Source organism: Dermacentor albipictus, chromosome 9 (genome assembly GCF_038994185.2).
Source record: "Dermacentor albipictus isolate Rhodes 1998 colony chromosome 9, USDA_Dalb.pri_finalv2, whole genome shotgun sequence".
NCBI classification, from domain to species: domain Eukaryota; kingdom Metazoa; phylum Arthropoda; class Arachnida; order Ixodida; family Ixodidae; genus Dermacentor; species Dermacentor albipictus.
Window position 1 is genome coordinate 104,497,889 of NC_091829.1, and position 14,439 is coordinate 104,512,327.

Consider the following 14,439-nt stretch of genomic DNA (forward strand, 5'->3'; position numbering starts at 1 on the left):
CCTGAAGAACCTGTTCCACTACCATCACCAGTCAAAGATTTTGAAGCAGCCAGTGTGACACAGGCAGATAATGTTGAAGAGTTTGAAGCAGCAATTGTGGCCCAGGCAGCTGATGTTGAACAGAATTGCCCCGAAAGTACAGACAAGAGCCTTCAAGTTCTGATATAACCAGTAACATCTTGCACGGCCGTCACAAGCAGACAAAAAAAGTGCAAGTTCATTTCACTGGGGACGCAGACAAAGCCTTGGGGTGTTTCAATCGGCAAGATTATCTGACATTGGTCTGATTTTTTCTGCATATTGAAGCGATTCATGTTTTCATGAAGATAATTTCATGAATAAGAATGTGCAGCACAGTTTTTCAGTAATAGCCTGAGTTACAAATTCGAAATGATTGGGTTCCTGGAAATTCTGTACACCTTATAAGAATAATGGTGGGATAATAATGGGCTATGAAATAATACCATAAACGTTTCAAGAATTGATTTTTTTTCTTTTCAGGTGTCCAGGTTGGCAACTTCATGGTAGATGTTGCTACTCAGGTGATGAGTGTGGCAGAGTCATGTTATGAGAGAGACAGCCTAGGTGACAGTGAACCTGCTTCTGATTACGACGACGATTGCAGTCCTGAGAAGGACCCTTGCCACGAGTATGTTATGCTTTTCTTACTGTTGCATACCCTTTGAGATGTCTGCACTTTCTGCAGCCTATGGTTCATGGCTAGTTGTCTAAATTACATGCAACGCTCCTACAAGTTTTCAAATCATCTAAATATTTCCATTCAGTGAAAATCTCTTATTTCTCTCAGGCCCGATACCAGTGCTGACTCTTCGGAAGAGGGGGTAATTTTAGTTGAAGAAAGGCACCTGATAGCATTGTTTCAAGTCTGCCACGCATGCCTTGCTCCTTGCACATACAGTTTTCGCTGTGAAGGGACACTTACAGAGGTGTGCGCTCAGTGCCCACTAGGATACCAGCTATGCTGGAGGAACCAAGACGTCGTAAACCAGCAGCCAGTGCTAAACCTGAAGCTTTCTGCTGTCTTTTTGTTTTCGGGCAATAACCCTGCTGCAACTTTGAGGATGCTGGCTTCTATAGGTGTTGAAGTTGTCACAGACAGGACCTTCTTCAACATCCAGCGTATTCACCTTTGGCCTGCAGTTAACAAAGTAGGGAAGCATTTTGAAAAATGATGCGTATTTTATCATTTGCAGTGCATTTTCTCACTACGTTGAAATATACTTGCTGATTGTTTGGAGGGAACACCAAGAGCAGCTATTCAAAAATGCCAGTGGCCAAGAAGTGGAGCTTGCAGGCGATGGGCGAGCTGACTCACCTGGCTTCAGTGCCAAATCTGGCACATACTCTTTGACGGATGTTGCAACCAACAAAGTGCTCCACGTAGAGCTTGTCCAGGCTTCTTTTAACTTTTCTCTAGCGTTTTGTAAAGACTTCACAAGGCCTACATAGCACTGAATGTTGTGCTGCTGCATTGGTTCCTGCTGCTTGAAATTATTTTGTGTACAAACATGTTCTCTAAGAGGGTTAAAATATTGTCTCTTGTAAATACAATCAAATGAGTTAGGCGGCAGCCACCACATGGAACTGGAGAGCTTTAAGCATAGCCTTCAGTTCCTAGAAAACCATAGTATCACTGTGAAGACTCTTGTAACTGACAAGCATGCTCAGATCAAGGCCTATATGCGAAGAGAAAAAAACCAGAAATAAGGCATGAGTTTGATGTCTGGCATTTCGCAAAAGGTATCTTGAAGCAACACATTTTTATGCTGAGTTGAAAATATTGGCGCTTACTATATGTATTGTTATAAAATATGAACACTGAATGTCGGACTTTGCATTATGCATTCGAGGTGTCTCCAAAGAAGTGACTGCCATTACAAAGCGACATGACTACAAAGAACTGCAGCCATGGCTGAAATCAATTCAAAATCATTTGTATTGGGCAGTCGCAACCAGCCATTCTCACAGTGAGCAGACTGTTCCACAGTGGTTGTCACTACTAAATCATAATAAGGATGCGCACATTTACAGAAGTGCAGAATTCCCAACGTGTGTACATGAGGAAACTGAACGCCGGCAGTGGCTCAGTGAGAGTAAGCACTGTCAGTGAAAATGTAGGGAAAGAATACGTTACTATAAACCATTGCAATGCCTTGCAGGTACATATTGTGTCTGGGCGTGTAAAGGAGGTTTAGGGTACCTTAGTCATTGTATAATGTAATAGCAGTCTGCAAAAAAATCTTGGGTCTGTCCAATTTTGTTCTTTGCTATTGTTAGCTCATTATGTGCAGCCGTTCTTTGCTCAGTTCACTATTTGTGGTCTACTAATTGTAGCTCAGCTGAAATGACAGCTGATTCAGAAGTTGTCGTAGCAGCTTGCACAGTATTCCTTGCATAAATGTGATCTTTTGCGTGTACACGTTCATGTACTATCTAGGCTCATGCCACTTGAGTGCGACATAGACATTTCTTGGCAGTCAGGTTTCACTAAGACTGCTTAACTTCCATGGCTCAACTTAGGACTGGTTTGTCCTGTGTCTAAATGAGAAAGTGTCTGTGCCATATTTTTCAGATTCTAAGGCATTTGAAACGCTCCAAACAATTGCGGCTTCAAAGCTGCTCTTATTGGACATGCCCAAGCTATCAACATCGCATCAGATCAAGGGTCTTGAAAGTTTTCATGGACTTTTGATACATTTTGCTCCAAAGTATTGCCAGTACTCATACCTTGGAATGAAGGCAAGGTAAGCCTCATAATTTTCAGCCTGGATTTACTTTCTTATGCAACCTGCCAAGATGGAAGTGAGCATCGTACTTTTGCACATGCTCACTTGCTGAAGTATGATGGACATTTTCAAGGCAGAAGCCTCGTTTATTAAATACCTATATTTTGTACAGACTCGTATTCACATAGTTTCTCGATCACCAACAATGTTGTGGAAGCAACCAGCTTTAAACTACAAATATATACTTGGGAGATATTGAGCACACAAGGGTAGGGACATGACAGGCTTGCTATGGCATACATTTTTCGACTATCTAGTCAATTAAACTTCAAGTAAAATGATTACATTACGGATTTCCTGTCAACCAGCACCCCAAATGAAAAAAAAACAACCTTCAGATCTACTCAGGACGTACACACTCATCGTCTCTACATACTGTGCTAGTGACTGAAGCAAATTTGTTATTCTTTGGGGGGGGGGGGGGGCAGTATAGAGCCTGCCAGGCCCTACTATGTGACCCATGTATTGTTCCCAAAACAGGTATTGTAAATGATTACAGGTGTACACGTAATTCACAGATACCTGCTATTTGTATTTGACCATGGTCCGTCATTTTCGAACCCAGCTATCCGCCTTGCACCACAATGAAAAAGTGAAAGATGCCAAGCATGCAGATTAGATTGTGAAGCTAGGTTGAATGCAAAATATCCAAAGGCTACAGGGGGCAAGGGAATTGGTTGCCCTGTAAAGCAACGGACAGCCCACAGCAGGTGAAAATAATTTTACTTGTGTGTATCAACACCCTTACTTCATAGTAACATCAAATGCTTTCCCAGAATAGGTGAAGATGCTTTTGGACCTCGTGATGGTGGAGGCAAGGAACTCGTCATCACGGTTCACGAAAACTCGGCTCCCGAAGAACCCACTACCATTGTGCAGCCAGTTTCCTCAAGTTTCCAAGGAATATGCTGCTAGACGGTAGAGTACAAGGTTCAGTAAGTAACGTCGAGAGCTCATTCACTGAGAACAGAAAAATTGGCTTTGCGTGTTGGTGCAATTGCCTGATGCATTCTAATAAAATATATTCCCAGCCTGCAAATGCCCCTACTAAACCTACAGCCGTGCTTTCAGTAATTGCGCAGAAGTCCAGTGAATTTGTAGCCATTTCTTTCTGGTTTGATTTATTTACCTGTGCGAAATTCCTCTAATTTAAGACATCTGTTCAGGTACTATCTGTAGTCAGACAGTACAGACGAAATATCAAGCAACATTAGTGGGCACCTACAAAAACTGAATGATGCTTACTGGTATAATGCTTCAGGCTGCAATTTTACGTGACAATTCACACTGAGTTTAGCAAATGCTCGATATTGATGTTTGCATAGTAACAATGCTATTCCTCACTTGTATTTAAAAAAACATAACTACATAGTGCGTTAGTGCACGCAAAGGTGATCTTTTATGCGAAGCATATTACGAGAGCTCAACCCAGCTCCTCAGGCGCGGCGGTGTCGCCTTCAATACCACGTGACACCATGACGTCACGACAGAGGAGAAGTGGCTTTGGCTCCACTCTTGCAAGATGGGCTGGGTGGGAATCGAACCAGGGCCTCCGGAGTGTGAGACGGCGACGCTACCACTGAGCCACGAGTAGGATGCTTCAAAGCGGTACAAAAGCGCCTCTAGTGAATGCGGTGTTGCCTTAGAAACGAGCTGTTTCTAAGGCTCAGGCGTGCGTCGCTTGCTCAGGCGCACATTTCGTTGCCGCGCCGAACACTGCGTTGCTCGACGCTCACCGCGTCCAATGCGGGGCGCGTAGTCGCTGCGCCGTAGCTCATTGTCTTACACCCCTTGGCGGGTCGACGGGAACGCTGTTTACATGGCAGTCACACTGTGGGTGTCGAAGGGAGAAACCTTTCAGCTACTGCTAGTACACATACTCCTACAAAGCACTTAATAATTTTAAGCTTCAAGAAATGATTTCATATCTGACGAATTTCAGTACAGTGAAACAAAGAGTTGTACTCTGATGAATACATTATGGCAATGCAAACAATTGAATGAAATGCTCCTTGGAAACACGCAAAACAATTCAAATTGAGAATAACTAACTTGCTGCATTTTATAGAGCATTTCATTAATACAATAGCACATCCAGGTTCACTCACCTAAATGGAATCCCAGAGATGTTTGAAGCCTGTATATGAGCCTGTTCTGGACGGGTATTTCTTGCGGACAACTTCAAGCACAACGCTTGGCAGGATTCGACGGTTGCTTTTTCCTAAAGTTTTCCATACTAGTCAGACAAATTGGCAGTATGCTGCATACCTCAACTGCCTGCAAAAAATTTGCTTTTACATCAATCTTTTTCCATTGGCTATATCATTTTCACACCTGTTTGTAAGCTTCTTGCCTTGTCCAGCCGGTTTGACTTCATTCTGGGTAAGTGGCACTTCCAGTACTGCCCTGCTGAAGCGCACAGTGCTGAATAGTCTTGAAATTGTTACGCACTGCGTGTGCTGCTGTTTATTCGTAATCTCTTGCACCTCCTGGCAGCACAAGCCGTTATCTCCATCTTCCATCAATACGCAGCACATGCAGGTGCGCCTAGTTTAATGAAACCCCAATTACGCCACCACTGACGCACTCGAAAACTGCGAACGTTTGCAGCCATGAAAGTCTGGTAACATAGCTTTAGCGTAGCCGGATAGCCTTACGACAAATGCGGAAACACGTTGTTGCTAGCGTTGCTATACTCCGTTTCATGCATCAGGTGCAACGCTGTGGAGGCTCGAGATACATCGTGCAGTGGCTGCGTTCGCACTTAGAAGGAGTTCGGTGTTTTTTGACCCAATTTTTTTGAAAATATTCGTTGTATAAACTCAGTTCTGAATGAAAAAAAGAATTTACCCATAGAAACAATCCGTGTACTTATACGGCTGCTGACACGTTGTTTTAAATCAATTTGCTTTCCGGTATTTTTCAATTGCAGCCCGTCGCGGCAGCTTCACGTGCATGCTGGCGCGAGCAAACGCCGCTGGCACGCTGCGAAGCATCAGCGGAAACACGCGGAGTAATAAATTTTGAGGACCGGACTTATTGCGTAGCTTCCACAGCGTTGCACCTGAGGTATGAAATGGAGTATAGGCTTGCCTAACGACATCCGAAGTACGGTTGCAGTTACCGTAAAGTTACCGTGTGTACCACAGGGCGCTGCCAAAACTGCCTAATATCTGTATGTCAACACTAGCACAGAGCACGCAAACCCATTCTTGGTCGAGCCACAATCGCAAAGTCGTCAAACCATAGTATGAGTATTGCACATTTAATCCCCCTGGCCATCTTTGGATGTGTATGATAAGCAATTTCCATGATTGTGCCTCGCAGCACTATATGTGCACGCTTTGAAACGCGGCACTTATGTTCGCGATCGTGTATAAACACGCAAAAAACACAGGACTTTAGACAAGCAGCGGCAAGGTGCTTGACATCGCGGAATTGCACCCGTGTTTACAATCTATTGAATAGTTAGTGCTTTGGCATTCCTTCAGCAGCAAGTTGCCAGTGACACTTTAGCGCGCTTTTTTCCCATCATTGGAACATGCAGCTACATGAAAAAAAAAACATAAGTACCAGCTAAGATTTCAACCACGCGAGAAGGTGCACACATCGCTCTCGCTGTTGCCACGCTCAACATGTCGTTGCCGCAGTTTCCGCCATCGTTTTCTGTATTGGCTGTTGGTTCGAACATGTACGGCGCAACACAAGCCGTCCGAGACAGCGAGAACGTTCTATAATGCTTACAACTCAGCTGTGAAGCCAGAACATAACAGCGTGCTGCGCTCTGAAACGGTGGCGCCGACCGGCGATACCCGTGAATGACGTCACAGCGGTCACGACCAATCACGGGCAACAGCGGCGTTCGCGCGATGCCCTGAGGCACTGGTGCGTGTTTTCTTGCAAAAAACTACCGCTTGCGCTTGTTTTCGTCCTTTTTGAACGAGATATTCGTGTTCAGTGGATTCAAAACTGTAGAACCCCGCCGGGAACTAATTTTTGTTTTCAAAAAGTGTTTCAGCTTCCCTTTAAGGCATGGCGTCTGTGGTCAAACTGTAGAACGCGGTGCGGGACTGACCAGCCGCCACCTTTCATTTACTTATTTCTATATATATATATGTATATGTATATATCGAGCACATACCAGGGGCACTTAGTGTCGCAACTTGGCCGTAAACGGCCAGGAACCGAAAAAGCAGTGTGGGAGGAAGAACAAACTTGTGGCTTTAATACAATATACTTCTGGATTGCGAGGGAAGAGGCCTTTTCGCTTCCGTATTCGATTTCCTCCTTCGTTAATATTAAACATTGTGTTCGGTGGCACAATATCGGAGAATTATCGATATTATTTGCAGCATCTTTTGTTAAGCAGGTGTGGAAAGCACCTTCAGGAGAAAAGAAAATCTGTATAGTCTATGAAACTTGGCTTAAAAAGTATATGCTTTTGCTCAAAAAGCTGCTTTGTACAAAAAAGAAATAGTTGTCGCCCAAGTTCTCAACTAAAATAATAAACTTTTCGTTATATCCAGCCCAACATGACGACTAAAGCGCTGAAGTGTGCAGGACTTCTTAAAATTCCCGAGGAGGGGCTGCACACTACGCCCTACTGTCAAGCAGCCAGAAAGCGTTCGTCTGCGTAAAGAGGAAAAATATATGTACTGCACCTTTCACTTTGCCACGGGCACCAAATTGCCGCAGGAGCTTGCACTGCTCGCTCTGGGTTATGTCATTCCACACCTTGACGAGCATGGACAGCAGCGCATAAGGACCAAAGAGAATCGCCACGTAGTCCACGGTGTCCGATTTTGTCAACACCACAATAATGGTTCTCGCTATTACAGTCGCTGCACCTGGAAACCAAACAGGCGCCACAGGATTGTGAAGTTCGCTTGAGAATGAAATCCCGGAAGATGCACCTAAATATCTAGTGCCAGGGAAACTAAGATTAGCTTGTCAGTATCAGTAGTTACGCATATGCGGCACGATGAGGCAGGCATGGCCTCGGAGATTTCAGCCGGCAATCTCGGAGGCGACGTAGTAGGCGAATTCAGTACTGCGGAACGCCGCAAAGTGGGGCAAGTGTCATGACCTGCAACACGTTCGTGCTTTGAAGATTAGGTAAAAATGTTCTATTTGTCCCGGGGTCCGACGATGATGCTACTTCTCCTCGAATACGGCGATTTCTTTCTTTATAAGCCGCATCGGTTTCCGTCCTGCTTTTCTGTTGCCTGTCGCGGGTGCGATAATTTCCTGCCATTCGCTGTACGCGTAACATCGCTCGGCTCAGCTGGAAGCAAGGCTGGCCTTCGAAACCCATTTACGAGGCACAGACGTTGTGGTATCATTCACCAGAAAAAGATTTGGCAACGGCACCTTGTCGTTTTGCGCATTTAGATTCTCTTTGTTTACTGTGCATGCATCCCGCTCTCACCCAGGTCCATCAAGTGGTATTTAGTGTAGCGCACCTGCGAACGACCACGTTTAGACCAATTCTGTAGAGCTGTACCTTATTAAGGTATCCCATGATAGCTTTGCGCCACCGTTTACATGAATACAATGCTCTTTGAGTGTCCCTGCACTGCTCCCAAAGAGAGGAAAGTTTCACCTCCGTTTTTCTGACGCCGCTTCGCACCCGTACTCGCCAAGTGCCATCACGTGGCCTATCATGACGTCAGATATTCTTCCACGCTGCAGAAAAGCCAACTTAACGGAGGCGACGCCGAGTTCTCGTGGCCTTAAACTCCATCAACGTGGCAATCCGCAGCTTCCGCAAACGAATGACATGAATGACATTTCGTGACATAAATAGCATGACGTGACATAAATAACATGCACGCATGACGTATCGTATGACATAAATGATGTGATGTCATGAATGATGCAAATTGTAACGACATCACATGACACGCGTGGTATGAAAAGAATTGCATTGCATGGATAGCATGATACGCAAACATGACATGTATGGCATGCACGCATGGCATTATGTGCTGGGCGGTATCGACGATACAAGTATCTTAGATACTATCTCAGATCCTCTTTGAGCATGTTGTATCTGTACCATGATACGTCTTGCAAGAAGTGTATCAGTATGTGTATTTCCGATGCATGAAAGAATGTATCGTGTACCTTAAGGCATGGGGAATGGCATCTCAGGCACGAACATGATTTGCATGTATGACATGCATGCGTGAGTTAACAGGAATGACAGTTCATGAGATGCACGACCACGAGTACATACCTGTGCGGGCAAAGCTAGCAATACATTACCTGATGTGAATGACTCGACATAAATAACGTCAGAGCAGTGCATGTCATATTATTCATCTCGTAGTTTACTCAAATCATATCCCAATAATGACATGCATCGACAAATTATTACAGGGCTTGAAAACCATGATATATCATCCACGTTGTGAATACGTGTTATGTCATGCATGCTACTCATAATATGCCATGCATGCTACGAATGCATATAATTCTTGACATCTCATATACATACCCTGATATGAAAAGACCACGATGGCAGCACGACTCAATGAAGGATTTGATCATCACACTCTTGACATTGATGCCACGAATAGCATTTGATGCCATGCATATTGTGATTATATCGATGTAAAAGTGGTGTAGTTAAAGAAACGACAAATGACTGCTACGGCACCAAGACGGCGTAGAGGCCCGTTCACGGTGGACCGACGCGACGCCGATTAAGGTCTGCCGACTGCAGGCGACAGCGCTTTACGTCTCATCGGCACCCCTGTCCAACGTCCAACTACACCGACGTAAACAGCCTGCAGACAGATCGCTGATCGCAGTGTCGGCAGAGATTTATGCGCATACTTCAGAGCCATTTGTTAAATATAGTAGCTAAATTAAATGGGCTATATGAATACACTTTATTACTTCCCTTTAGATATGACGTTGTAAAAATTGCGGTTATTTACCCAGTGTAGCTAACTTGCAACTAAATCCTTCTTCGCGCCTAAACAGGCACTCAGAACAATGGTATGTGCCACGGCTCCGCACAAAGTATGGCTTTCAAACATTAGGTCATTGCTTGTCGAAGACATTAAATGAATTCAAGATTTCTTAAGTAAACGCTTGCACACTCTCTAACACTTCTGTTTCAATCATGCTGTGTTAAGTACGAGTATGTTCACAGCTAAATTTGACTTTTCGTAAAATATGCTTTCTGTGGATATCATGTTTTCTCATTTCACACCGTCGTTGAAATGTATATTTCGTTTGTTGTCATGCTGCCTTAGTGAATCCGCGACGTCGAGCTAGTCAAGCTTTTTTTAATGCAGCTTTCTTTTTTCCTCGTTCCAACCACTCATCTGAAACTCCATATATGTGATAAATAAGTGAACTTGAAATGAACTTGAACGTCAGAACCATACACGACTGAACATGGCACGATGCCTTGCCCGAAGCGGCGCCGCTTTGGATCTAACAAATTGCCGCCCTGCACTTTTTCGTGCCATCGATGCCAACGCTGCATGACATTTGGAGTCAGCCAATGATGCTTCGACAACAAAGTATTGGCGACAGCGCTGTTTCCAAGATGCATTCTCGATTTCTTGGCCCATTAGGCCTAACATAGGCGGCTGTAGACCGTTTCATTGGCGAGGAGGAACGTAGCCTCGAACAAGCACGCAGTGACGCCCTCTTTCGCAAACTGGTATGTTCGAATGGCCGTTTCTCCCAGCATCAGCTTCGAAGGGTAGCGGTGTCATTTCTGAATTAGTGCGGTTCTTGCGTGTTTCACCTGTTATTGCTGCGATTTCGAACGACTCAGTCGCAATGGGTTACTATTATGCTTATTCGACTGCAAAAATATTTCTCGGAAGCGAATGTGAACTCCCTCTACAGCCGCGGTGACTCCGTGGAGTCCAGCATTGCCAGCGTAAAGAGAAAGCAACAGAAGCCCTCAACTACGTCGGGTGTATGTTCAAGCTTTTTTTTAGTCAGAGCCCGGCGACGAACTCGGCACCCATAATCAAACTGGGATGGAAACTAAACGTTCGTAATCGCGTCGCTGAACTATAGTGCCAATGGACGAAGTAAACCGTTTCTTCTTACACGCACTATAAAGTTATTCTGTTAAAATGTGTTCTAAGGTTATCATTCTTAGCCACCAACTTTCAGGTGAAAGTTGAACAGGGACGTATTACGAAATATTAAGCGCCAACGAAGAAAAGGAACGTGTGTTGTTTGTCGTTCAGCAACGAAAAGCGTACCTATCACGTACCACCCGCCTGTAGTTCGCAAGAGCTTTCCCATGATTCTGAATCTTGGAACCAAGCTGTGCGGCCGATGCCGCCCAACGCGTACTGCATTACTTGCTGCTGCGCGCCTGTTGCAGTGGTGAAGTTGTTCTGTTTTCAGCTCTGTCGAGTCGGCGAGGCGGCCTTGCACAGCCACCACTTGACACCCACGAGTAGACGTATTCTTAACGCGTCGCGTGCGTCTGGTTCATCACGCTATAATTGCGGCCACTGTCGCCAGGTATTTTATCGACTACTCCATGTTAAATGCCTATCCGGTGGAGTTTTTTTTTTTACAACTCTTTTTTAAAGCGTCGCTTCCTCTGCCTTTTGTCTCAACTTTCCGGGCGCTGCTGCTGCTGCTGTGGTCTAGGTGTCCTGCCTGTAAAGTAATAATAATATTTGGGGTTTTACGTGCCAAAACCACTTTCTGATTATGAGGCACGCCGTAGTGGAGGACTCCGGAAATTTTGACCACCTGGGGTTCTTTAACGTGCACCTAAATCTAAGCACACGGGTGTTTTCGCATTTCGCCCCCATCGAAATGCGGCCGCCGTGGCCGGCATTCGATCCCGCGACCTCGTGCTCAGCAGCCCAACACCATAGCCACTGAGCAACCACGGCGGGTTGCCTGTAAAGTAAAACGATTCCAATCTGTACTTATTGCAATCTCCTGAGGCCAAATTTACGCTACCATGGATGCAAGCATAGGGCGGTAACAGGCAGAGTTGTTTGAAAAGCTCAATCAAAGTCGGTTCTCTTTCAGAGGATGTCACTTCCTTTTGCTTTCAAAGCTAATAGCATTGCCTATATTGAGCAGTTTTCTTATCTAATTGGGTGAGACGAGGCGAGGAGCTCGCTCACGTGGAGGGAGTACCGATGGGGCCGGGCTGGGCTGAGCCAGCACAGTGAAAATAGATAACCGGATGAGGAGGTTGGTGCCGGCGTTTTCGACAGGTCCGCTTCCCCTTAGCTTACGGTGTCTGGGCGAAAATCGCGGTGGCGCGTAATGGAAGGTTAGAAATGCCGCCAAAATGGATCCTCCGCAAAGACGAATTGGCAGGGTGATATCGCATACGTTCCGAAAGGTCTCAGTAATGTTATACTGTGAAGCATTTTTTTTCTACTCAAATCGCGCTTCATGGCAGCTTCGAGTAGTGAGCGCGACAGCGATCGGCAGATGGCCATCTTCTATTCCTTTCGTGAAGGGGCAGTCTCCGGCTATTCAGGAAAAAATGTAGTTCTTTTCGGCATATTAATGCATCTTGAACGCGTACACGTCACTTTGACTCGGTGAGTTTTCTTGGTTTGAGACATCGCGTGACAGGGCGGTGAAATGGGTGCAGCCCGAAAACTTTTGACCAATAATCCGAGGGTTAATGGCTAAAAGGAGTCGAATCAGAAGTAACAACTTTTTTTTTGTTCGGTGCACTGATGCATAATTAGTGTGTTCGCGTCATATCAGATGGGGAGCCATCGCGGTTTTCGTGACGTTGCGTGACAAGCGAAGGGGGCGGGGGTGGTTGAGAAAAGTTTTTGACCAATCTGAAGGGCTGATTGAAAAGTTGGAATAGTTTTACGCTGCAGCGCCCCAAGTCACCTTCACGCGGTGATTTTTTGTGGCTTTCTGACGTGGCGAGACATCCAGGCGAAGTAGGCGCAGCGCGACGACGTTTGTCCAACAGCAATTGGTCAAATGGCACCTGTTTTACTAAGGGCAAAAAAAGGCGTCGAATCAAAAAATATTTATTTGAAATTCATTAAATAGTAATCGCTGTCCACACATATGAAACGGGGCGTTTCTGTGGTTTTAGTGACGCCACGTGACAGACAGGTGCGGTGGGGCATGGGTAGAAAATTTTTCGAGCAATCGCGGAGGGCTCACTGCAGAATTGGAACAGAATTTTTTAGAACAGGTTTAGGTGATAGCACTCTAGCTCGCGCATGCCTGTGGCTTTCATGCAACATCTGCAGATGACGCTCGCCGCCGCGCATCCCGACCGGCGCCTGCGCGGTTGTGCGTTTCTCAGGTTGTGCGCGTTGCACGTGCTGGGCTTGCTTTCCTATGCGATAAAAATGCAGGTGTTGGGCGGTGGAGGTTGTATGCTGGGCTGTGATAGCCTAAATTATACACCCCATAGATATTGTAGATTATTGTAGATAGCTTGAAGAGAGAGCTGAGAGCGCGTGTCTCTGCCGGTAGCATTGGTGAAGAATCACGCTGCCCTGCCACGTCCGTATGTCGAATGTCCTAACGCTCCTTTCCAGCAATAGAATGCGCAGCAGCAGTCCCCTTGGTGAATAGGCGTTGTTGAGGAAATGTCCCTCTGTATATTTCTGCCGTGACAGGTTGTGCCATGTGAGACAATGATAATAGTCAGCCCTATCAATGATTATGAACGACGCACAACGCCTCAAGCAAACACGCATCCCTGTGTGTTCTGTGGACTACGCAGGCAAAGAGCAGTGGTGCCCGCAAGGTAACGTTTGACATCTACTCACCACTGGCATATTGGACTAAACGCTTAAGAAATTACACATTCACCGGCAACATTACCGCTAATTATCGTGAGTCAAACCAAATAGCATACAAAGCATTGCTTACATCGATACCCAAAGTGCGTTCGATCAACATAATTTTTAATGGTGGAAGTCCTTGCGCCAGGTGAAAAGTGCTTCGAAAATAGGGCCGGGAAAATTTTAGGGGCATCTCAATTCAGTTATCTGAATTGAGATATACGCTGGACCGCTACAGAGCCCGACACACGGAAAAATCTCCGTTTCTTGTTCTCGTACATTTGTCTGCACGGATCAATTGTCGGGTTACTTGCTTCGTGGAAGCGTAATCCCGTAGCATGCCAACAACTAGAGCTATGACCTGTTGTAATTAAGGGCAGCCTTCTTGGCTTCTACTCACTTTGGTGCTAAGGTTCTATTTTGGCAACGCTATTTTGTAGTGATGCCTCTATCTGTCCTAATGCCTTTTCGAAGTACATGTTAATCGAAAAAGGCATCGCTACAAAGTAGCCCTGGCATCGGCGACTTCCACCACGTTGTTGAATTCACTACCTTCACAGTTCTGATTGGCCCAGGGAGCTTCTAATTGCCTCACGATAGCTGAAAATACCGCCGTTACAGAGTTCGACAGCATAAGGGAATTTGCCAACGTCTAAAATAGTACCCTTGGCTTCGTTAAAACTCCGCAAACGAAGAATCTCACCGATGGTCATCTCCTTCATTACAGATAAGAAAGACAATAGAAATCTCACGTGACGTCTCTAGCGAAACGGAATCACAGGCAAGGTGCCATCTAGATCACCTGATGATGATGGTGATTGTGTGTTTACGTCACTAGGACCAGTTCT

The 14,439-nt window shown here is 45.4% G+C and overlaps 1 protein-coding gene across 2 annotated transcripts in view; it reads right to left on the reverse strand.

Moving 5' to 3' along the window:
• Positions 1 to 14,439, reverse strand: part of LOC135907198 (phospholipid-transporting ATPase ABCA3-like) — a 354,979-nt gene that overhangs the window by 106,859 nt on the left and 233,681 nt on the right. For both annotated transcript variants that reach the window (XM_065438886.2, XM_065438887.2), the window contains one exon: positions 7,469 to 7,654. In XM_065438886.2, coding sequence (XP_065294958.1) covers positions 7,469 to 7,654 — 186 coding nt within the window. The remainder of the gene's footprint in view (positions 1 to 7,468; positions 7,655 to 14,439) is intronic.